General features: G+C 39.2%; 2 protein-coding genes and 1 long non-coding RNA gene across 4 annotated transcripts; 2 read left to right on the forward strand and 1 right to left on the reverse strand.

Annotated features, from left to right (window-relative positions):
* The first annotated feature begins 1,924 nt into the window (after positions 1-1,924).
* On the forward strand, positions 1,925-4,272 carry LOC121520762. The gene is made up of 3 exons (XR_005992800.1): positions 1,925-2,091; positions 2,681-2,792; positions 3,976-4,272. It is a non-coding gene; the product is annotated as an uncharacterized LOC121520762 (long non-coding RNA).
* Positions 4,273-8,987: 4,715 nt separating this feature from the next.
* Positions 8,988-18,000, forward strand: pter (phosphotriesterase related). 2 transcript variants are annotated; one of them, XM_041802387.1, is made up of 5 exons: positions 8,988-9,089; positions 12,251-12,708; positions 13,159-13,424; positions 16,751-16,891; positions 17,194-18,000. In XM_041802387.1, exons 2-5 carry the CDS (start codon positions 12,277-12,279, stop codon positions 17,402-17,404), a joined length of 1,050 nt encoding a protein of 349 aa, XP_041658321.1. In that variant the 5' UTR covers positions 8,988-9,089; positions 12,251-12,276; the 3' UTR covers positions 17,405-18,000. The 2 variants fall into 2 exon arrangements, with proteins under 2 accessions (XP_041658321.1, XP_041658322.1); XM_041802388.1 differs by having other exon boundaries at positions 9,022-9,083.
* A 1,123-nt stretch (positions 18,001-19,123) lies between these two features.
* Positions 19,124-20,396, reverse strand: LOC121520578 (complement C1q-like protein 3). Its single transcript, XM_041804095.1, has 2 exons — positions 19,587-20,396; positions 19,124-19,303 (listed from the first exon to the last, which is right to left on the reverse strand). The coding sequence occupies exons 1-2, from the start codon at positions 20,205-20,207 to the stop codon at positions 19,124-19,126; spliced, it is 801 nt and encodes a 266-aa protein (XP_041660029.1). The 5' UTR covers positions 20,208-20,396.
* Between the last annotated feature and the right edge of the window lie 5,983 nt (positions 20,397-26,379).

Below are 26,379 nucleotides of genomic sequence, written 5' to 3' on the forward strand. Positions count from 1 at the left end.
TAGTTAAGATTTACTTTAGAAGAAGTAAAAATACTGGCCTATGAATTTACTCAAGTACAGGTAAAAGTATTTCATTTCAAGTTAACCTGAAGTAGCTACTGAGGAGTTGAACAGTAAAATATGATCTTTCCTCACTGGTCATGAAAATGTGAGCATATGAGTCTCTATCCAGGTTATTAGAGTAAAATCATTCCTTTATAATAAAGTAAAATCAAACAGCAGTTTTAGGAGGTGATATGAAATCAGTCTCTCACCATGTACTTCTGACCTTTACATACAGTCACTTCACAGTCAGTTCCATGTGTTCACAAAAAGCTTCATTCACCTTCTTTAAACTTCTAGTGCATGTGTTTGATTTAGTACTTGATGCTTTTTAAAATGTAATCAAGTGCCAGACTTACCCCAAAATATACTTAGTGAAAGTAAAATATACTTAAAGTGAAAGTAAAATGACTTATTTCAAAATATACTCAGAAAAGTATGGGTATGCAAAAGCTTCTCACTCACTGTAATTAGAGTCAATGTATTTAGTTACTTTCCACCTCTGTGTAAAAATAGCCAGAGCCATCTAAGAGGAGCAATTTGGTATATGCAAGAGTTAGTATCTGTTTCAGCTTCACTCACAGCTAACAGCCATGTGGTTTTAATTTACTGCACACACAGATGATGCTCAAAATGAATTCTATTCATAATATGAGTGTAAGGTCAAAACTGTGACAATGTAGAATATGGATGCCTAGTTTAATGACTGCACTGAAAAAAAATCAAATCTAAGTCATTGCACTTTTCCTATTTCTTGTCAAAGACAAGTTCAGTTCCAACTTGTGGCTCCTTTCTTGCACGTCACTCCAACTTTTTCTACCTCAGCCTCTGTCCTTTCCAAAAAACACTTAAAAGCCCAAAAATTAATTACAGAAATGAATGTGGCCTAAAATAAGACATATTTGACTAAAAAATTTGACCAATACACTGACTTTAGATATTGTAGTGCAAATTTCTAAATTGTTGAATAACTTTTTTTTAACACACTGGTTTAACAAATTTCTTTGAAGACTGCAAGAACCTAAAAAAGGCCAAAAGAGGACAGGGATTGTGATGAGACAATGTAGCATGAATAATTATTTAAATGTTTGAGGGTCTTGTGGTTTGCATGTCTGATCCAGTGTTGTGTTTCAAGCTTTAGTGTGAATAATCGCTTTATTGTCATTCTTAGAGTGACCTTTTGTCTAACCCTGCTTAACCAACTAACTTAGTAAAAAGAAAGACACCAGAGTCAAGCATCGTTTTAAAGATATTTATTAGCTTTTATTTTAAAATGTTGCCTCTATGAAGTCATATGAGCTTTATGTATAAACTCAACACATCGATAAAAATCAATGTACTAAAAAGAAAAAAAATCTGTAATCTAAATATTGTGCTCACTTGTGATGCCTTACTAAAGTGTTATTCTATACAATACGTCCCGTCATACTATACCTTTTGGTCATATCTACAGAATCATTGCTTACTTGACAACAAGTTTTTCAAAAACCTGCCAGAGAGAAAACTTTCTGTACTAATTTTGCATTTCAGCTTAATCACAACTCTCATGTGAACAATCCACAAACCTACATCCAAGCCAAAAAAAAGAGATTAACATCAGGTATAAAGGTACATTCAGAGTAGAATGGAGAGTTAAATAAACATGGATACAATCATAGCTTTCATTCAGTGCATCTGTCGTCTTAATCCGTATCAGCAGACAGAAGTTTAACCGTCACGAATCAAATATTTCACATCTATTTGCAGGCAGAGACTTCCATCCCGAGGCAGAGCCACTCGTTGGTGTACTCAATGAAGCCTGGAGCTTTGGTCAGTCCACTTCCTGTAAAGACAGGAAACAGGAAGTCATAATCAAAGCAGCAGTTGTCTGTTATGGGTGACCCTGATTAGAACATCTGCTCACAGTTTTTTCCTATTTTATTTGAATTAAGTCTTTTAAATTTGAAGTAAAAAGCCCCTCTTACCTTCTATGACGTTGCGAAGGTTACAGTAGTTTGTGCCGTTATCAAACAGACTGAACCAGAATGCAGACACAGAAGAACCCTAAAGGTAAAACATGTTTGTTATACTAATAATTAGTTAAAAAAAAGTAATTTACATTTCATTTCACTTGTATAAATTTAAAAAGAAGTTTGCAACCCACCTCTACGTGGCAGCCCCGGCCCATGGCAGTGCCCACCATGGTGAAGTTTACGCCCTCACTCTGTCCCATTGCAGACGTGTGATTGGCCTGAATGAGGGCCGCAGTCACAGGGCCAAGCTAGATCCCAATAGAAACATTAATTTGGAAATTAGCCTTAATTTGAACTCAAACACAACATGCACTTTATTTTTACACTGTCTTACCTTATATGAGCCCATGGCTTTAATCTGGGTCAGGATGGCTATGCTAACTTGATCACATGGCAGCCCGATCAACCTGGGAACAGAAGGAAAAAAATAAATCATTAACTGTCTGTTTCCTCACCTAAACTCTTCATGACTGACAGACGGAGTCTTACCAAACAATCCTGCAGTAGGCGTGTGTTAGTTCGCTTGGTGCTCCTCTTGTAATGATGCATATTCCCATAAAGAGAGCGAAGGCCACGACCACATAAGTCCTCACAGCCATCATGAAGTCTGTGGTTTCTCCTTCCAGATTGTTCTCACAGGACTGTGTGGTTGTTTGTGCAGTCAGAGTTTATATAGGACACTGCATCACAAGGGACAGCTTGGAGACCGTTGGCCTGTCATGTGGACCCGTGGAAAAGGTGATTTTGCACGACACTTTGGAGGGACTGCATGGAAAGTTTCACACCAGCAGGGTCACACTCAGTGGCCTAAATTCAAGGCTCTGGGATTTAAGGAAAAAGAAAACCTTTGCTACATAAATACACATATACACATAGGATTTTCCCACAAAGGCCAGGCTTTTGTTTCTATCCCTCTGCTTTTTTATTCTCTAAGTGGAGACAATGTAAATCTTTGATTTTCCCTTTTTGGGTCTATCACTTTCAACAAATGACTAAAACTACCAATAAAGCTCTTGTGAGAAGTTTTTAACTGGTTATGAACGGTACTAAAAATAATATTGATGCCTTATGGCCTCAAAAAGCAAGCGTGGCCATGAGCACTATGGATGACTTTGTTTATAAGGTTATTGTTTAAGGTCTAAACTGCTGCAGGGATGGAGATGTCAGGAAAGAGAGCAGACATCAGTCTTCATGCCTTTATTTCCAGTGGTAACAAAGATTTTAGAAAGTGATACCTGAAAAAAGCACTGCTAACAGTGAAAGTGTTACTGGGTCCAAACAGGGCCAGCATTGAAACAAACTGAAGGTTATTCACATAAACATTAAGATTAAAGAAGAAGAAGGTGAAACTGCTTTGTTGTGGTTTTCCACAGTTATCTTTGTTGTGGATTGCTGTGTGCCAAATGGCATGCACCTAATAAAATATGTCCAAAGATCAAAGACCACACATACTTTTTTTTCATAAGTTATACCTGACTTGTGAAAATGTTTAGTTGAGGTGACTTTGAGTCATCATGCTCTTCAAAAACTGATGGATATTTGGGTGTTAATATTTTAGGTTATGTGCTGTAGTGCTCTGATTTTTTACCTTAAAAGAAGGTCTTCAGTAGCATAGTCAAGACGTTTGGATGAGAGACAAAAATAATACAAAGGGCACCTGTTGCATGAACCAGCACATACAAATTTGTCATAGAGTTGTTATGAAGCTTAGTGTAAGTTCAAGCAGGAAGACTGATTCATTTCTATTTGCCCTTTCATTCATTAGTAACCACTCACTCCCCTGTCCCCCCTTTTCCTGCACCCGCTCCTGCTATAGTAATCATCAATGGGCGTCTACTCACGCCAATCCCTTTCAGCGACGACCTCTCTCAATCCAATCACCCTGCTGCATATTTTAAAATCTGTCCTCTTTCCTTCTCAGTGCAATTGCTGCAGCCCTCCTCCTCCCCAGCCACCTCCATTACATCTCAGTGTCCAGGCCATGTATCCTACATCCCTTCAACGCTTCTTCCGATCATCACATCAGCGTCTGGGTCAAGCTCCTCTACTCCTCAGAAGTCTCTTACTCATCTCATCTTACTCCTTCCATCACCACCACCAGTGTCTAGACTCCATGGGGGGGTGTCCTATCCTGCTGTCCACCTCACTTCAAGTTCATAAAGACATCACGATGGAGTCTATACGCCAAAGACATTTCACAATTCCAGATATTATCAAACATTTCCAAACTTGTAGAATAAATCATTGTTAAACTCATATAAGTCTTTCCTGATTGAAATAAGGCTAACATAATACAGAGGAACTTATGACACGATATTACATTTTTCCACTGAAAGAACTGCCAGTTCTCACAAATTTGTCCATTTACAGGACAACAAAGGAGGTACTTCATCATTTTAATCTACCAAAAAGGTACTTTTGTGGCATTTTTCAAACATTAGGACATCAAGGGGGGCTCCCTTCTGAGTCCACCAGTGAGATGCTTAACAACATTTTGTTCACCTACCAAGATTTTTGACTTTTAGAAAAATTGTGAAAGGCCTCGTTGCTCCATCTTTATGGTTTACAGAGTGCCTTTTTGTTATTAAGAGGAAGCTAAGGAGTGAAGTTAGGATATGATACAGTATGATGCAATACAATATGAAACCATACCATATAGTATGATAAGATGATACAATACTGTACGGTTTTATACGATACAAGACAATACGTTGTAATACAGTCAATGCAATATGACAGAGTACAATGCAGTATGGAACAATACGAAACCGTATGATAAGATACGATACGGTATGATGCAGTACAATATGATATAATTCTATTCTAGACCAATACAATGCCATACGATACTAAACAATGCCATACAGTAGGGGTTCTCAAACTTTTCAGGGCTAGGGACCCCCTACAGGGCAGAAAAATTTCCAAGGACCCCCACATAACCCTCACGCTGATTAAAGATATGTTACCTGCCATTTGTATTCCTGGATGCTGTATTTTAAACTCTTCCACCTAAATACAAGCTCTTGTCCAGTTGGGTGTGGCCTCTTGCTTTTTGTGATCCTTTGAGCAGCCAAATAAGAAACCCTCTGTGCTTTTTTTGTACTTTTTTATGTGTGACGGTGATAGCTTTACGTTATATCTCTCAATCATATCTGAGTTTTTATCGGCCAAAAGCTAAATTATGTGGGAGTGATTGGTTTAGTATGGTTGTTTTATGGCGCTGTGGTCCCTATAGGTATTTATTTGATTTTTGATTGCATGGCATTACTTTGATAAATGTGGGGGTCCGCAAGCCACAGCTTGAGAACCACTGCCATACAGTATGATAGGAAACAATACAATACAGTTTAGATATGATACAGTTAGGATAAGATAACATACAATGCAATATGATATGATAAGATATGATACAAGTTATTGTCCCCTCAGGAAAGTTTGTCCTGGACTTCAAGCACTTCACACACAAAGCTGACACCACAGTGATAAATAATAACAATAAAGAACAACAATCCACATGTACATAAAGTAGGATATACCAATAGTAAAGCACAAAAGTACAAAAAGCACAAAAGCACAAATGACATATGACTCAAGTGACTCAAAGTTTGTCTAAAAAGAGTTTCCACATTCCTTGTACGATAAAATGGAATTGTTTCCATAATCTCATTTCCCCTGTCAAAAAATCTCCTAAAAGGTGCTTCTGTATGAATGCTGTAACGAACAGCAAGGTTTGTCATTCATCACAGCCTCATTCTTCTCATATCAACTCTTTCTCCTCAAACAAACAGGCCTATTGATTCCCAAACGCTGGAGGCCCTGGACAGCCTAACCAGCATAAAAATTCAATAAAAGACCAGAAAAAAACAAACAGAAATTCCTCATAAGTCAGCCATTAGCTTTCACTGACAGTTCTGTCATTTAGATTGACTGAGAGTTCACCCTCAGGCTGAATTGTGTACTACTATGGACATTTCTGTGGTTTGGAGTACATTAGAGGGCAGTGGGGTGTCACTGGATGGTTTAAATATGATCATTTATTGCTCAAACAGGAAGATATGTGCCTCCTCTTTTCCTGCAGAGGGCACCAAAATACAACATTTGGCCCAAACCTTGAAATCCTGCAGGTTTCTATCAGAGAGCAGGAGTTTTTGGATTGCAAGCATTTCTGTCTAAATTAACATGAATATAGAGGGAAAATTAAAATTTATAAAAGTAGAGAGAGACAAAAAGGATCCTTTGAGAGAGATTTAAATGAGCTGGAGACTTTACACCATAGGACATGTCCTTAAAATATACCTAAATCAAAGCTGATGGCCATTACCAGACATCATAAACACTGTTTTCTTTTGCATCACACTCTAAATATCCATGCTTAGAGTGAGGAGGTCTGTCTACTTGGGGGAGGTGGTTTTAGTCATCCCTCTTTGAGAGTCTCCCCGGGGTCATGTCCGTCTGAAACATGTCAGCTGTGCAGATGAATGGGAGTGACAGTCTCCTCTAATGAGGAACCCTGCAGAGGGACGCTTCTGCAGGCTCATGAGTAACTGCATCCAAAAACCATTTACCATAAAATCTTTGTTTCATTTTTTCATGTTGATGAATTCATTCTGCTTCCCTGTTGTTTTGCTATTTGTTGCTGTCATAATGGCAGAGTGTATTGGGTTTTTCTAACAGCTTATTATCTTTTTTCAGGTTTGTTGTAGTTATTATTCATGCTTTAAGTTTATTTGATTTATTTTACAATCATGTTTAGTTCATTGGTCTGTAAGGCCTTATCTTAAGGCCTTCTTTTGTGGAGGAGCTATTTTAAAAATCAGGTACAACTAAGTGTCTTTTCTTGGATACTTTTAATACTGTGAACATAAACCTAATTTTGTTTATGTAAATGGAATCCCAAATACACTGTTTCACAAAGAGTAATGAGGGTGGTAAAGGTGGTTCAGACTGAGGACCCATTACTAACTTCTTAGTGAAGAGCTCAATACCCAAATTTGATGGTATAAAAATTGTATAAAATATATAACAGAACAAACAGAAGGCAAAACAGACATGTTTTTAAAAAACACCCAATAGAGTTTCTGACACTTCTTTGCCACTGTTTGGTGGAAGGGGTAAATGCTTTGGGGCTGATTTCAGGCTTTGGGCTAGGCCACTTATTTCCAGTGAAGGGTAATCTTAATGCTTCAGCATAACAAGACATTTTGGAGAATGCTATTCTTCCAACTTTGTGGCAACAGATTGGGGAAGGCCATTAACTACTCCAACATGACTGCGGTGCACAGAGCAAGGACATGGTTTGATGAGTTTGGTGTGGAAGAATTTGACTGGACCACACAGGACTCTGACCTCAACCCTACTGAGCACCTTTGGGATGAACTGGAATGGAGAGTGTGAGCCAGGCCTGACCTCATAAATGCTCTACAGAATGAATGGGCACAAATTCCCACAGAAACACTCCAGAATCTTGTGGAAAGTCTTCCAAGGAGACTGGAGGCCGTTATAGCGGCAAAAGAGGGACCGGCTCCATATTAAAGTACATGTAATTAAATACAATGTCATTACAGTCCCTGTTGGGGTAATGGTCAGGCAGCAGAATACTTTTATCTACATAGATGAACAGAAAGATAGTCAGTGTAGTGCAAAAGCACAGGTAAATGAAACTGGGAGGTTGTCCTTATCAGTGAAGATGGTATAACAAAAGAGATATAAATGAACATGCAATACTGAAACAAAATAATCTAATTCTTTTCAAGTTAGTGTCTCAAGTCCATCATTGAGTCACTTGGCGCTGTTTTTTAGTTATTGTTGTAAAAAGCAGTTTTGAATAAAAAAAATGTTGAAGTTTTGTCAGGCTGACCCTACTGATCTTATGAATTTATAAGTGACCATTAGTGGGTACAGAGGCATCACCTGCCCTTACTTTCCCTGACCTGGACCTCAATCCCAATACATCTTTTAAAATCATGTTAGAAGAGAGTTAACATATCCATTTAGAACCTAATAAATTGTTGTCTCTGAATATCTCATCTACAGAGTTGTCATCTTGCAGACAAATGGACGGATGTTCAGAGCGATGGTGACTGTGCACAGGGCAGCTCCATGAAACAGAAGACCAAATGCTGCTGGGGACCATCTGCTGAGAGAGAGAGAGAGAGAGAGAGAGAGAGAGTCACAGTCTGTCTCTGTTTCATCCTCACATGTTCTCCAAAAAATATTCAAAATACGTTTGAAACTATGTTTATGAGACTTGATCAATGCCTGGAAAATTTGGTTTCTACTAGGTGATCTAATGAGCTGTAATCAGTCACAAACAGTGCAATGGATTGATTAGTATACTTTATATAGACCAACAGAGGTAATAGTAAGAACTAGGATGCTCATGTTTTACTTGATTACAATCAGAATTCTGGACCTGATACATTTACCAGATTTATTGGACTCTTGTGTTTTTTTTTCTGAACTGATTTGAATATTTGAACAAATAATTACATTTTTTGGGCTGTTTCAGTGGAAAATATGATTATGAATTTTGTTATTAGAATATTAAAGTGTAAGACACTCAAGAGGACCACTCAGCCACTTTTCCAGGGACATTAATTTATAAACATATTCATTTTCTAATTATCGGGTGAATTAAAAAAACAAACAAACATTAAAGCATTACAAATCAACACTTGAATGAATGTGCGAACCCAATATACATTCGAGTTTCAGCTGAATTTCATACTTGATGTTATATTAAACGTATTAGTACGAAAGCCTATTCATTAAAAAAATACAAAATTAAATTTAAATAAAATGGTTAACCAAAAGATAATCTGACCTTCAAGAGATACGATTTTTTTAAAAGTTTTTTGACTTTGTGACTCTAAATAAAAGGTTAAAACCGAATCCTGTCGCTTAAACTGTGATCTCGTGGCGTTGTCTCGTGTTGTCTCGCGATGATTCCGCATCTTCTCGCTGAGCTCAACCATGACGGTGTTTGACTGAGGGATTGAGTCGGAGGGATTGGAGCTTGGCTCTTGCAAAGTAAAGGTCAGAAAACTGTCTTTCTGCAGTTTAAAAACGATTAAAGATTAAAATAAACAAAACTATGTTATTGTGCCCTTCTCGTGCTGCAGCTCCGAGTTGATTTGATGTTGCTTCCGCATTTTTTCGACGATATTTACTTTGAGGAGTGTAATTGTTGGTACGCGGCTAACACATTGCACGTATTAAAACTAATACTTGCGCGTTTAAAATCTTACTCTTAATTTGTAAGGGAAGAAATAATCCGTAAAACTTTACAGACTCTTTAGTTAACTCTTTGGTTAGTTTTTAACGCTTAAGGAGTCTAAAGGTCGCTCTCCTGCTCGCATTAACCAATCAGTAGTCAGAGAGTCTTCCAGCAAACGCACCCTCCTGTCTATGGGTACATGTATTTATTTATGTCCCAAAGCAGTCCGTCCAGCAAATGATACAGATACAGTACTATAAACAGCGTCATATCAGACTAGCTAACCTATAAATACATTTAGTATTTGCACATTGTTGCTCAACCTCTCCTGCGTCACCTCAGGGAATCAGGGTCATTATAATATCAACATTAACAGTCAAAAAGGTGAAAATTTTCATCAATACTGGTCCAGAGACTACAGTGTTACAAAAAATGCATTTGGAGTGAACTAGTCCATACATAACTATTCACTGGCAGATGATGGCATAAAACCTATTTTCTTCTCTTAAAACAAAATTACCTTTTTGTACCTTTTGTTTACAATGTGGATGGGCACATTGAATAAACCATTTGGAAAGTAATGTCAGACTTCATAGCTAAGCCATGATGTGCACAAATGTCAGGATACCAGAGAAAAAAGTAGAGGTACCTGAAATAACTTAAAGGGAAAATAATGACATTGTTGCAAAATGGGTTAAATGTGGTAAAAAAAAAAAAAAAAAAAGTGTGGTTTTAAAGTGGTAAATATGGGATAAGTGGAAAAAAATGGGTCTTGTAAGGCAAAAAAGTGTCAAAAGATGGGTGGAAAAATGGTGAAAAGGCTGCTAAATGGGTTAAAGAGGTATCAAAGAGCAAATATTGGCAAAAATGGTCAGAAACAGTGTTGAAAGGGGTTTAAAAATGGCACGAATAAGTATTTTGAACATCAGGCGCAAAAAATCCCTGTCCCCCGTCACATCTGATTCAGTGGCCGTATATCCTGTCTCCTCTGATATCTCTTCTCTTTTCTTCTTTGCAGTAACTACACAATAATCAACTGCTGCTTAATATCCTACTTCAAAATAATTTGCTCAGTCTCCATTGCCACAAACAAGCAGAGTATTGCAGAGCTACACGGAAACACCAGAGTACAAGTATTTAGTACCCACGACAATGAAGGCTACTACAACATACAGTCATGGACAAAAGTATTGGCACCCCTGGAATTTTTCCAGAAAATACACCATCTCTCCCAGAAATTGTTGCAATTACAAATGTTTTTGGTATACATGTGTTTATTGCCTTTATGTGCATTGCAACAAGACAAAAAATCCAGAGAAAAAAGCCAAAATTGACATAATTTTACACAAAACCCAAAAAATGGGCTGGACAAAATTGTTGGTACCCTTTTAAAACTGTGGGTAAATCATTTTATTTCAAGCATGTGATGCTCATTTAAACTCACCTGTGGGAGTAACAGGTGCTGGCAATCTGAAATTACATCTGAAGCCAGTTAGAATGTATAAAAGTTGACTCAACCTTTGTGTTGTGTGTCTGTGTGTGTCACACCAAGCATGGAGAAGAGAAAGAAGAGCCCAGAATTGTCTCAGGACTCAAGAAGCAAAATTGTGGAAAAATATGAACAATCTCAAGGTTTCAAGACCATCTCCAGAGATCTTGAGGTTCCTTTGTCCACTGTGCGTAATATAATCAAGAAGTTTATAACTCATGGAACTGTGGCTAATCTCCCTGGATGTGGATGGAGGAAAAAAAACTGGCAAAAGAATGCAATGCAGGATAGTTGGAATGGTGGATAAATATCCTCAATCAACTTCCACACAAATTCAGGCTGTCCTGCAGATTCAGGGTGCAAAAGTGTCAGCTTGGACCATACGTGGTCATCTGAGTGAGATCAAGTGCTGTGGCAGGAGACTGAGGAGAACCCCACTGCTGACAAGGAGACATAAAAAAGCCAGACTGGAGTTTGCAAAAATGTACCTGAGTAAGCCTCAATCCTTCTGGGAGAACATTTTGTGGACAGATGAGACTAAGGTAGAGTTTTTTGGAAAAGCACATCATTCTACGGTTTACTGAAAACAGAATGAGGCCTACAAAGTAAATAACACAGTACCTACAGTCAAACATGGCGGAGGTTTAAGGATGTTTTGGGCTTGTTTTGTTGCCTCTGGCACTGGGTGCCTTGACTGTGTACAAAGAATCATGAAATCTGGAGACTATCAAAAAATTTTGGGCCACAATGTTAGGGCCTAGTGTCAGAAAGCTGGGTCTGCGTCAGAGGTCATGGGTGTTCCAGCAGGACAATGATCCCAAACAAACCTCAAAAAACACCAAGAAATGGTTGGAGACAAAGTGCTGGAGAGTTCTGAAGTGGCCAGCAATGAGTCCGGATCTAAATCCCATTGAACACCTATACAGAGATCTTAAAACTGTTGTTGCAAAAAGCACCCTTCAAATCTGAGAGACCTGGAGCAGTTTGCAAAAGAAGAGTGGTCCAAAATTCCAGTTGAGAGGTGTAAGAAGCCAGTTGATGGTTATAGAAAGTGAATGGTTTCAGTTATTTTTTTTCCAAGGGTGTGCCACCAAATATTAAGTTGAGGGTGCCAATAATTTTGTCCGGCCCATTTTTTGAGTTTTGTGTAAAATTATGTCAATTTTATATTTTTTCTTCGGATTTTTTTGTGTTGTTCCAGTGTACATAAAGGCAATAAACACATGTATACCAAAAACATTTGTAATTGCAACAATTTCTGGGAGAAATGGTGTATTTTCTGGAAAAATTCCAGGGGTGCCAATACCTTCGTCCATGACTGTAGCTACATCATATTTTTACTGCTGAAGTATAAACCAGGTTTTATGCACTACACAACTGGTCTCTCTGATCAGTAATATTACTGCAGAGATCTGTGAAAATGTTACGCAATCTTTTTGTTCTCCGATGTGTAAAACATTAACATTACATCCTCCTTTATCTTTCTTTCAGCTTGTTGGAAACCCTGAACAATAATCATGTCTCAGCTGAGTGGGAAGGTCCAGACCGTCTTGGGCTTAATTGAACCAGACCAACTTGGCCGCACTATGACCCATGAGCACCTGACCATGAGCTTCGAGTGCTGCTACTTCCCTCCTCCTCCGGGTGACGAGGCGGTGGCAGAGAACCCGTTCCAAATACAGCACATGCATTGGCTGAGACAGAACCAGTACAGCTGCCACGAGAACCTGCTGCTGCATCAGGAGACCAGCGCTGTAAGGGAAGAGCTGATGGTCTACAGGAAGGCCGGAGGGGGGACGATAGTGGAGAACACCACTACAGGCATCGAGCGAGACTTGCCCACTCTCAAACAGCTGGCGAAGGACACAGGGGTCCATATCATTGCAGGAGCGGGGTACTACGTGGACTGCACACACAACGAGGCCACCAAGAAGATGAGTGTGGAGAAGGTGAGGGTCAAGTAGGCAAAACAGTCCTTAGAGGTCTGTTTGGTTTGACAAGGACTTCAATCTGTATATTTTTTTGTCTGGAATTTTCCACTGGTATTTATATCACACTCATGAGCCTGAAAAATCTCTTGCAGTTTGTTTTCCCAGCAGTTCAACGCATCAACTTTTCTCAGCATGTCTGTGTTTACATGCATAAAGATTGGACTGTACATGTAACCTTCATGGGTGTTTAGATTTTATCATTTATGCCTTACATACGTATGTGTAACCCTTGTGGATATGTAGAGATCATTTAGGCCTGATATCCACTCAGTTTTTGTGGATAAAGCCTGCTAAAAGGACAAAACAAAGATATTTGAAGAGTCCTTTTGATGCACTCAAATGTGAGTAACTGCTTTTTAATAGTGATGTCATCCTGCTCTGTCTAACTCCTTGTTTCCTGCCCCTCAGCTCACAGACATCATCATCAGCGAGGTTCTTCACGGCGCCGACGGCACAGACATCCGCTGCGGTGTGATTGGAGAGATTGGGACTTGCTGGCCAATCACAGAGAGCGAGACGAAGGTGCTGAGGGCGACGGCTCATGCTCAGACCCAGCTCGGCTGCCCTGTCATCATCCATCCCGGCAGGAATCCCGCCGCTCCGGCTGAAGTTGTCCGTATACTTCAGGAGGCTGGCGGTGACATCAGTAAAACTGTCATGTCACACCTGGACAGGTAAAGTGTATGAGTGGTCAACTTTTATTAGTTATCTCTACCTTTAAAAGCATAAAAAATTGGATGGACATTTTTCGTTCCCCCAGTATGCATGAACATGCAAATCAAAGCTTTATTGACAAAGATGATGACTTTTTTGTTTGAAAATAAGCTGTTATATCTGCAGATTTCTTTTACAATATTGCATAGTCCTTTTCAAAAGATACACCATTAGCTTAGACAAGGCTACCATTGATGGTTAGCAGATGGATACTATTCTCTTCATCTATATATTTGTAGCTCATGATTAATGACAAATCCTAAAACGTTACAGACTAGAAAGAAAAGGTTTCCTGTCTTACATTTTTCCACACTTTAAATGAACCCATGTGTGCTCAAATTATCCAGAAATTTTAAAAGCAGGAGGAATGTGGCAAAAACAGAGGTGCAAGTCCAATTTTATTCATTTAAATTCAGTTTTGAAGAGCGTACTCCAGACTTGTTTCATAATATTTTGCAAGAGAATTTTATGCATGAACAGATAATTTGCACTCAATTCGGTTGTCCTTCCACTTTGAACTGAATAAAGCTATGATGATTACAGCAGTGATAAGAATGCCCTCACAGCATGTACCACCACTTTCTCATTCATAGGGACCTACTGTATCATCTTAGTTTAGACTGATGTGCTTTTTTATCACTTTGATGGTGATAAGAAATGAAAACTGAAAAGATTAAGAATAGATAGAAGGTGTTCTTAATTTTCTTGAAGGGTAAATTCAGTTTTTATATATTCTGTTATTAAGCCTGCCAGACAGACCGAAATGCTGTACATGCACAGACAGGATCCTATGGACATGCGCTAATGGGGAGATGTCAGGGTGATGGCTGCTGCCCACACAAGAGCGCCGACTGAGCGGTTAGGGGTTCGGTGCCAGGCTCAAAGGCATCTTTCTAGTCAATAGACAAATTTCCAGGCTAGGTCCAGCTGCATCCAACCCCTGATTGCATTTATTGATTGATGTCTTTATTTCCATAATGTGAAAGACAACTTAAAAATAGTTTACAAAAGAATAAAAAAACAGTGAAGAGCAAGAAAAGAAGAAAAACGGTAATATCAATCTGCTAATACTGAAGCATCTCAGTTTACATGATCAAAATGATTAGGAAGAAGTTTAAACTTACAAAATCCCACCCCTTCGATTGCTACTTAACGTTCATCAATATTACTGAAGTTGTAAGATTTTCTTGTCAATTTTGTGAATGCGCAGTATTTAACTCATACAGAAAATATGCAAGAAGTGTTTTTACATTGAAAAATTCATGCTTACTGTACATACATATTTACCATACCACATAACAAACTAGCCCCCTGTAATAATTATCCATCAGGTTACATCATGAGAAAATTTCTTAATACCTTATTTTTAAACAGAATTATTCTCGATTTCTTTTTCATGTCGGCGCTCAGTCTGTTCCAAAGTTTATCGGCACACAAATGGTGATTAAAATAACTTTTTTTGTTATACAAACACAACCTTTAGATTTGACATCCCTCTTAAATTATAAACTAACTCAAAAATTATTTTAGACTGTCATACATATAAGAACAATTTATTGGATTTTACTCAGTCACGTATATTTTCAACCTCTACTCATTACAAATGAATAAAAACAGCTTGATCTACTCTAGTTCAGAGGGAATTCAAATGATACACATAGAACTAATGAGGTGTGGTTTTAATAAAGTTTGGTCAGTAGGTGGCAGCATATTCCTGTAACGTTGTTTCATGGTCAGCAGTTTTAATTAAAGAAGAAGAGGATTTGTGCTAAAAGTGGCACTGACTAGCGTCCAACTGTCCTCCTCTCTGAATAAAGGCGTAAAAAGCCGTCAAAGAATATGTTTAAAATAGCACTCATTTAAACCACAGCCTTGTTCTTTGACTCATCACGGTCTTAAAAAAGAGTAAAACATGCCGATGACTGGAGTCAGACTGAGCTGTTGTCTGTCACGTATCACTCTGCTACACCAACGGTGGCATCTGTTAAACCCCATGTGTGCACTACAACACAATGCATTTAAACATCTATGACAATGCTGCAGAAATCCCTACCATGGCAGACATTTTAGCTGTGAGGGTACCAGTATACCGGCCACTCCCATGGTGACTCTGGTTCAGTTGGTAGAGTCTGTTGGTACTTGGAAGGTCAGGGGTTTGATCCCAGGCTGCAGCAGTCACATGCCAATGTGCCGTGGTGTACAGGTATGTAAGAATGGGATTAGCTAACTCTGATGTCCAATTTTCGATGTAAATAGTTAGGTGTGACCTGTGGTGTAAAAGGACAACTAGAAAAGCACTACGCTCTGGTCCATTAACCATACTACATAAACCTAATTTGAGCACATTGGGTAAATTGTGTGAGCTGTGTTTCCTTACATTCTCAGTCATCTCAGTTTTATTAAATTTCACTGTATAAGAGGTTTTTATTGGTTTGAGTTAGAATGATTTAACTCACCTGGATGAAAATTTGTCATGCAACTGAAACACATAAAGCTGACAAGAGGCCAGATAATTTTTTTTAGTTTACCCTCTCTTTTCTGAATATTTCGTGGCAGCATATTAAACCTTGCTTTGTATAATACTTGAGCGGTTTTGAATTCCACCAAGTCAAAATATTAAAAAGTTTTAGATTTTAATAATAAGTTATTCACTTGTGTCCAAAAAAACAAAATTATGATGTTTTCTCATCGCTCTTATTTTGCAATATCAAAAACTGGCTAAAGTGAGGTTTTATAAGTGTTTCCCTATACAGACTTTTTTTATATCAAGTTCTTCACTAGATGAATATTTAAGACTGAAAAAGGTATGATGGTTTACTCTAGTACGTTATTTTAAAATTAAAGTGGTGAACGATGGACTTTTTTCATCTTGTGTTGTCATCTTCTAACCATTAACCGTTAATTGAGTTAGATTCATGATTACATAGTTGATTCTTATGCATATAAAGATCTCTTTTCACCTTAACATGTTTTGCTCCATGTGAGTTATTCAATGTTTTTTTCATCCTTGGACTGGGAAAATATTTGGCCCAAGCATTTTTAGTGACAGCCAGCCTTTTACTTCTGGTCAAAGATGACATAACTACACTTTTCCTTTGGTCCCTTTAGTTGAGCTACCAGTATTGCCCCAAACTATTACAAGGCTGAGTAGTAAACACCATAGAAAAATAAAATTGTGTCAGTCCATACAAGTTCTAGGATGGCACAGAATGTCACACCCAAACATAATTTTATTCTAAAGCACAAGCTTGAACCTGGGATAAACCTTTCTCTATGCTTCACACAGAACCATATTTGATGAAGGGGAACTGCTGGAGTTTGCAAAGCTGGGCAGTTATTTGGAGTATGATCTGTTTGGAGTAGAGATGTTGAACTACCCATACAACCTGGAGGTGGACATGCCCAGTGACTGCCAGAGAGTGAAGACGTGAGTAACAGCCTTTAACTCATCTTTTCAGCCCCTGTTTTGGGATAAGTGTGACCAAAATGGTTTGTCCATGCTAAATACTTTTATGAGAGACGCAGCACCTAAAACGACTGTTACATCTGGGCTGATTTCTCTGTATACAGCAGGAGGAAGGAGAGTGTGTCAGTCACGACTGAGTTGTGTTGCAGATGTTTTTCTGTATACACAAAAGAAATTTAACAACATAAAGTATGTGATAGCAGCTTACCAAAAATCACCACTTATCGAACATTTTCCCCTACTCTTTTTCCACCTCTGTGTAGTTTGGCGTTCCTTGTGAAGGAGGGTTATGAGGACAAGATTGTGGTCGCACACGACATCCACACCAAGAACCGTCTGACAAAATACGGCGGCCACGGATACTCTCACATCCTGAAGAACATCGTGCCCAAGATGCTGATGAGGGGAATCTCTCAGCACCAGGTGGATAAGATCCTCATCGACAACCCCAAACGCTGGCTGACCTTTAAGTAAAGAGAAAAAAAAGGGGCCGAAGAAATGGTCTGATATGTTGGTTATTTTATCTTCTAAGGATGGGAAAACTCTATGATGAAAACTTTGAAATTTTTGCAATAACCTCATCAAAAATCACTCAGAAATGTGTGATTGGAACAAAAATTCACCCCCAGTGTGCAGTTGGACACAAAAATCAGTCATAAGTGTCCGGTTGGACCCAGAAATCACTCATAAATGTACAATTGAGCCCAGAAATCCCTCTTGGATGTGTGATTAGACCCAAAAATCACTCCGAAATGTGTAACGGCCCAAGAATACCTCTTATATGTTCAATTGGACTCAGAACCAAAAATCACTCATAAATGTATGATTGGACCAAAAATCCCTCTAAAATGTGTGATTGGACCCCAGTTTTATAAAAATTGTCCTTACTGGCTATGTTGGTCATATTAAGCAAAGCCAGATATTTTGATACTATCTTTCCAATGGAAAATAATTACAGGCTGTTTTTCCACCCAGCTGAAAGATTTTTATATGGCGGCATGATTAATTAAATCTTGATATATATTCTTGTTAACTCATTATTAAACTAATTATATGAAGACCTTTTTCAAGATCAAAGTGCCTCTTGTAACAAAAGTCATGTTTTGTCTGTCTTTTTTCAAAAAAATTGTTCCATTTCATGCCTGCAGGAGTCTAAATGCAACCTAACTTGAACATTTTCTTCTATGGTGCTTAAAAAAAAGTGGTGCTAATTGATTTTTCACTTTCAATGTCAACATTGCAGCTGCTTTCTTCTTATTACTAAATGACATCTCAGCTTTATGGAGATGAAAATAACAAGCGTGCTGTTAATCAGTATGCTGCTCTGCTCTCGACACAATGCGGCTGTGTTAGATGAGTTGTCCTGTTGCCCCTCAGTGGGTGTCTGGGTGTCTCTGGGAGGCTGAGTGGCTGGCAGGCCCCAGATGAAGGACATGTTCTCCTCTCATCTGGGAACAGGTGGCCTCACAGGGTGACTCCTCGCTGCATGATCGACGGCACGATCATCCGCAGTAACCCAACAACTGTATAACTTTGATAAATTCTCAGAGAGGATTAAAAAAGTGAGGCAGAGGGTTTCGTTTTTACATTATATTTTAAGACTCATACAGAGGGGCTTCACAAGCAGGAGACAGATGCATGCCCCATCCAGCTCTCACATGGAGACAAGGAAATGAGTTAGTTATTTTCTTGTGTCAAAAAAACACCAGAATGGCCCTTTAAAGATTTTAAATGTATTTGTTATAATCATGCATCATTACTGTTTTTACATTTCACTCTTAAATGCAACAACTGTTAAGATGTTTGAAAAATAAAAAACACACATGGACTAACATCACTGTGACAGAGTGGTGATGATGTGAGCATCTTTGAGTGTTAAAGGTGCAGCTACAGCATGTTTGACATTTCAGCAAACTTAATTTGTAAAGCTTAACAGTTCATTCAGGGTTCACTAATCACTGACAGGGTTACATTTCATTGCTGTACACTTAAATCCGTTGGTTATATTCTGTAATTACACTGTAGTGCAGTCTTTTTACGCATGGCGTCCTCCACACCTTCCTGGACTCTGTGTTTTTTTTGTGTTTATGGACATGTTGAGCTCTGTCTCTAATAATCCAACTGACATGGAATCGAGCATGAGCAGTGAAGCGAGCTGTATATGCAGAGCAGATCATGTCACCCCCTCGTGTTTCAATCAGCGTACAACATGAAGCCGGAAAACGTGCTGTACTTGTTGTTGTTGCCCCCGTGCGCTTTACCACCGTCCAGTTTGATGTAAATTTCGTCCCCGGGCTCCAGGTGCAGGACGACACTGTTGCTGGCGTAGTCGTAGTTCTGGTCGGCGTCCTGGGCGATGGCACTGGCTCTCACCTGGAAGGACATTTGCACATTTCTGGTGATTAAGTTTGTCTTGAAATTGGTAAAACCAGACCGTGGACAGCTCCACAAGTGTTTTCAACTTACAACCATGCTCCTACGACTTAATACTTAACATATGTAATGCGTCTGTGTTTGAAGCGTCTTTTGGACACTGCCGTGCGTAAAAGTTGCGCGTAAAATGCCCTTTTAATTGCCCCATTTTTTAAACTGTGTGTAAAAAAACTCTTACATTAATGAACAGATCATGAACTAATTTTATCTCTTGGAGTCCTACCTGGTTGTTTTTGCAGAGGTCAGCCCACATACTGGTCCCATCTCCTCCTCGCATCAGCACATGGTAAACAAAGAAGTAAATTCCCGGTATTGAGCAGGTGAATTTCCCAGTAGCGGGGTCGTAATGGTTGCCAAGGTTTGTTACCACGTCGTCGAATTTCAGCACTTCATATCCCTCGTGCTGCTTCTTCAGTCCCGCGTAAAACGCGATCTTTGGGATTGTATTGTAGGTGGCAGCGCTGATGGCACCATTTGGCCCATTCATTCCAGGAGCCCCGGGTAAACCGGGAGGGCCCGGCGCCCCTCTTTCTCCAGGAGGACCAGCAGGTCCAGGGGGTCCGGGCTCGCCCACCGGACCCCTCGGACCCATCCTCCCCACGCGCCCCGGCTCTCCCTGAGGACCTTGGATGAACGTGGGAAGCGACTGAACCAGGCGGTTGTCTTTGATCGGACTGGTTGCCTTTGCCGTGGCTGTCGCCGCTGTCCCGTGGGAGTCGCATACCATCTGACAGGAGCCGAGCATCTCATAGCGGGCAGGAGTTCCGGCGGTGTTCACCACGACCGGGATCAGAACCACCAACACCAGCACCAGCGCGACTCCACAAACACCAGTTGCGATCATCTGCGCTCTGCGGATCCGCGGTGTTCTCCGGAGTGGATGGTCTTCCAGCCTGCTTGTTGGCGGTATTTTTGCAGTGGGAAGAATCTCACCTGCTCTCTTATTATACTGCAACGTTTGGCGATAAAATAGTCCCTTAAATGTGTATGCGTAAAAGTAAGCATCCACAACTTTTACGCGCTGCAGTATCCATCAAACTGTTTCATCTCCGTTTGCTAAATGCAAGAAAAACAACAACGAAAGTCTTTCCAGTGGTGTCAACTTCCTCTTATAGGTCTTTTTGATATTCAGTACAAAGTCAGGCGCATAAGTTTCTGCCCACCTCGATGCCACGAGAGAGAATGGGCGAGAAATTAACCCGCGTCTGTGTTTAGAGGAGGGAGGGGAGGGCTGGAGGTGATGGATGGGACAGAATCCACGCGTTTCTTCAATCAAAAGAGAGAAAGTGAAAAACATCCAAACTGTGATGCAACATCGACACTCTGAGACGTGACTACTTTGGTTTATGCATTTGTTTGTGCAGTCTTGGAGCAACTTTGTCCATTTTCAGCAGCTTTTTAACGCACTATGCAATACTTTCCTATCGATTTCTGTGACGTTACATCCCACAACACGTTATCAGAACGTAACCAAACAGCTCTAAAGGTCTTGAGCATAATTAGGCCCATTAAGGACAAAAAGCTATACTCCTTTGGCACCTGGTCACACCTCGGTGGCTCCCCGTGTCCAATATATCATTGGGAGAAAATCTATAGAGCCAGTGAGAGGAAAGGGGGAGTCACTGGGAGCTGGCAGTGAAGGATGACTTCACACAAATATACTGATGAAATGACTGCATGATAATGCATTTAGGGAGAAATATACGGTGGGATCACTTAATTAATTAACCAAGAGAAATCAGCAATCAAAGCTGGGGGTTAAAAGCCTCAATTATTGATATATATTTGATAAAACAGACCAAAGATGCTGTAGTTTTTAAATCAAATTTCCCATGTTTCAGAACATATTTCAATACGATAGAAAAGTAAATGTTCAGGCTGGGTAAAAACTTCAGCACAGACTCTTTAGTGAGTGATGAAGGGCTAATTGTGAGTGAGGAGGGCAGATAATGATGATGTGCTCATGAATGTGGAGCCGACACTGCTCGATGGCTCTTCATTTTCAGCTGGACAGATGGATGAACAGGGAGGAAAAACACAGTTAGCCTTGTTTGTTTGGGAGGAGCGAGGCTTTGATTGCGGCCTGAATGGTAAGTCAAAGATTCAGCAGTTGAATGATGATTTGACCATATACCCCTGAGAAATGTTAAAAAGTTAAAGTTTAAAGGCTGTAAACTAACAAAAGAGGGGCTGTTTGAGGACACATTTGCAGAGGAAAGTATCAAAAAAGGCATCAGAATGCTCTCTTTAACATGTAAAAACAGTTCTTAAAAGTCTTTATTGATCTCATCTGGCTTCAAATAGTCACAGAGAGGACTTCATATCTTTGTTTTTAATTAAAAATTTAGTTGAATTTTAGTTTCTCCTCCTCAGGAGGACACATCATGGCCTCCTTGATCCATCTTGCGTATGAGGGAAGACTGTTAAGATGTTCAAGGTAACATTGATATCACTTTGATGAAATTCAGGGCATTGATTACCTTAAAAAATGATCATGGTTCAATCTGAACTTTGCTTTGTCTGCTCTGAGGCTGCTAAAATTTGATTTGCAAATATTGACTAAATCCATGATAAAGCAGTTATTAAACAGTTTATACAAAGGTATTTTGAAAAGGAAAGCATGCATGGGCCTTTTTTAGGGTTTTATCAGTAAAACAGTTCAAATCTATGGTTCCTTCTGAAGGTCTTCTCTCGGGTCCTGGGGGGCCTTGCTTTTCTTACATGTGGGGGGGCTCCAAGGAAAAATGGTTGGGAAACCCTGCATTATTATACATTATTATTATCATACATTCAAACTATTTAAAATATTTTTTGTTAGGTTTTTTTTTTTTTTTTGGTTAATCTTTTAAACCCCCCCCCCCCCCCCCACACACACACACATAAAATTTAAATAATCATAACTTTTAAGAAATGTAACCCTTTAAAATGCCAAGTTCTACCACCCTACCCCCTGTGTAATAGTAGATAAATGGGCTATCTTCAAAAAATTCATGCAAAGTCGATTTTTCTTTCTTCCTGGCCATCAGAGCGTGGTATATGTCTCTGATTCTTGACAACATTGATTTTTTTTGTGCGTTATTATTTTTTGCAGTGTAATGTAAAATATTTGAGGGAAATGGCGCCATCTGGTGAAAAATAGTAAATATTACAACTTTAACAAAAATACAACAAAGAAAAAAATTATTTTAAAAAAAATCATGTTTTTAGCATGCTTTATGGTCTGATGGCTCCAGGATGAAAAAAAGAAATCAGATTATAATGGAAGAAAATGGCATCCATTTTCGCTTTCAGGGTAAATGTGCTACTATTTTGCACAATGTGCATCATAGGCACTGGGTACAAATTGGAATTACATTTTTCAAAATGCCACAAATATACATCAAATGGCCAAATATAATGCCACAGGCCAAAAAGTCTTAAAATGGCATTGGAATTAGGTTATAAAATGTGCCAAAATGGCTCAAAGGGTACTTAGAGGTTAAAAATGTTGAAGTTAGACTGCTCAGGCTGAACTGAAACAAGGAAATGTTGGTCTCCAGAAGACTCCCTGTTTTTGTCCTTTATGCTTTCATTTCTGAGCACCATCATTGCCGTCTGTCAACCTCAACCTAACAAGAAGGCTGGCTACACACTAAACAACAGTCCAAAGTTAACTCATTCTAAAAATATGGAAGACCTCAGACATATGGACAGTTTAAACCAATTTTTACCTCCACCAGGGAGGTTATATGATTGGCTGGGTTTTTTAGTTTGTTAGTTACTTTGTTTGTTTGTTAGCAACATAACTCAAAAAGTCATGGACGGAATTTCATGAAATTTTCAGGAAATGTCAGAAATGGCATAAGGAAGAACTGATTAGATTTTGGGAGTGATCCAGATCACTGTCTGGATCCAGGAATTTTTTAAAGGATTCTTCACTATTGGGAGATAGGGCTAATGGCAGAGGTCTGCGCTCTCTGAGTGCTTTTCTAGTTAACGCTGTAATACTCTGAATGCACACACTAGACCCGTGTTTCTCCACTGGTCTAGCCTCAGAGCCTACTAGTCTCTCTAAAGAAAAATGTAACCCAAAATTCTAAAAACTTCGAACAACGTATGTTCAGTCAATTGACTGGACCAAAATATGAGAGGAAAACTGACTTGCACCTTCTTTGCCCATCATTACACAGAAATTTTTGCCAATTTTGCAGAGATCTTGAGAACTTGCTTTTTTTCATGGCCAACAGTTTTTTTGCATTGCAATAAAAGGAGATAAATCAGTTGAAATATTGATTAAAATGTTAAATAAGATAAGACTTTATTGATCCCCAGAGGGGAACCTTTGGGAAATCTAAATTTCACAGTAAAACAGGGTAAAATTTAAGATATTGATGCAAGTCCACTAAGGACTTCAGTACTTCATGGACATTTTGCAACCATTTTTCACAGATCACATTTGAGACCTACTGAAAACTGCTCTGCGACCCACTTTTGTGTCTTGACCCACTGGTTGAGAACCACTGCTCTAGACCACTCAGACAGACTGCTAGACCACGACCCAGTCGTGATCCCACAGACACTCTTCCTGCTTTTCTTTACCCCTGCCCCTCCTTTTAGCCCTTTCCAACCCCAGAGCAGCTTCAGCAGAGAGCTGTTCAACAGGAGCTTGGTCTGCTCAACAGTCCTGCCTGTTAAAGGGAAGGTTTATGTCGCCACTGTAACAGGGCTGAATACTGCTAGTGCTGTGCTCATGGTGATGAACACTGGTCTTTAACATAATAGGGTATGGTCTTTATTATAATATTAATGATTAATTCTGGTCTATTATAGGCCACAACAAAGATTGTGGTCTGCACCTGCCCTTGATTTAAATGTTTTTGAAGTCCAATTTTGGCGGTCCAAGACTTTGTGTATTTGCTGGAGTAGTTTGAAACAGGCTTTGATGTTGCTTGATTTTATACAATCATAAAGTCTATGATTTTGGTTTAGTGAAAATTTTAATTAAATTCTATACATCGTGTGTTGTGTTGAAAGGGTTGCTGCACACCTGAATGTGTGATGGGTGCGTTGGAGGAGGATAAAGCTTTCAGCTTTAAAAAAAAAAAAAAGACATGCGCCCCGGCCCTAGATTTGGGCACGTCCTGTATTCCTCTGGTTTTATTACCTGAAAAGAGATGCTTCCAAATATTTTGTTCATTATGACTGCTTTAAGCTAATTGGCAAGGGGCCTCATATTTGTCTTTGCCTTGGGCCTCGACATTATTAATCCACGTCACAACTGCACTTTATGTTCTGCCTTTAAGTGTAAATCAGCCTGATTGTGATAAGCATCCAATTCACAAACACTGGCGCTAACATCCATGTACAGTTAGAGTGAAGCATAGGTTGTGAAACTAATTAATTCAACCTGACAGAGTGGCTAGTGGGAGTTTTACCACTGCTGGCATCCACCCACATCTGGCGGGTTGATCAGGGTTAATGTCAAGCCTTTTATATCAGGGTCCATTGATAATGTTCTAAATCAGCATCAATGCAAAACTGTCCATGTGTACACCATGTCCTAACTGCATGTGAGTTTCAGACATCACATTGTGTTGCAAGCACGTGCAGCATTGCAAGCTCTATTGATGAGCCTGTAACTATGTTGGCACAAGTCAAGGTATCACTCTTTGAACACTGGATATTGTTAAAGAACCACAGACAATCAAGGAAATATTCCTGTCAAACACTCCTCATGCCTTATCATCTCCCTCTTTCCTTGTTCTTTGACTGTCTCAACGTGAATGACAAAGGAAAATTGGAATGGGGCAATGGGGAAAATTAATGAAATAACCACATTGTAAACATTACAGACTAGGTGACATTTCATATATAAAAAAGAAAAAAGGTCAGATGATTGTGTGCAGGTGGCCTTATGGTTTAAGGCACGTCCCATAGACATCAACCTAACCCCAGCTTAGCTTTAGCTTTGTTACCTACATAGCTCTGTTATCTATGGCTAAGTAAGCTTTAGCAACATGAACATTAGCAAACATTGCTAAAGTTATAGTAGCTACACAGATAAGAAACCTATGTATCCTACATAGCTGCTTTGTGAGCTTAGTTTTAGCTACTTTAGCCACATTAGTTACTGCTATGGAACTCCATTACTATAGCTGTTGCAATGTGAGCTTTAGCAGACATAGCTAAAGCTAACTTAGCTACACAGATAACATAGATATATAGCTGATAAAGATGCGTTGTAAGCTTAACTCTAGCTAGGTAATCTACACAACTCCATTAGCTACATAGATAAAGCTAACTTACCTATGGAAGTAACATAGATATGTAGTTCACAATGCTGCTTTGTAAGCTGAGCTTTAGCTACATAAGCTATGTAGCTCAATTACCTATGTTGCTCCATTAACTACATTGTTGATGAGGCCAAAGCTAACTTAGCTATGCAGGTAACATAGATACATGGTTTACAAAGCTGCTTTGTGAGCTGAGTTTAAGCTATGTTAGCTACATAGGCCATTAGCTACATAGCTCCATTAACTACATTTTAATGAAGCTCAAGCTAACTTAGCCGTGCAGGTAACGTAGATATGTAGCTTACAAAGCTCCTTTGTGAGCTGAGCTTTAGCTACATTAACTATATGGCTCCATTAGCTATGTAGTTAAATTATCAAGGTAGCTTACACAGCTAATAAAGCTACATAAGCTATGCTGGCATGGAGAACAAGCTTCGTCCTGTAAGGAGGAAGTTTACTCTGATTTATTTAATGTTTTTTTAATCAGGTTTTGCAGGTCAGGGTTTTAATTTTTGATATCCTGACTCTTACCTTAACCCTAAACAGAAGTTTTATCTGATTCTATGTCTGAGTTTTAGCGTGTATTTACTTTCAGTGTGTATTTACTTACTGAGATATACAGTGTCTCAGATGAATGGTCTGCAGCAGACTCTCTTGGTCAGGGCAGTGCAACAGGAATCAATTTTAACAAGCTGATTTTGTCACCTTACATCACATGTAAGACATGGTGATACATTATGGAAA

Source organism: Cheilinus undulatus, linkage group 13, assembly GCF_018320785.1.
Source record: "Cheilinus undulatus linkage group 13, ASM1832078v1, whole genome shotgun sequence".
In the NCBI taxonomy this organism is placed as follows: Eukaryota; Metazoa; Chordata; class Actinopteri; order Labriformes; family Labridae; genus Cheilinus; species Cheilinus undulatus.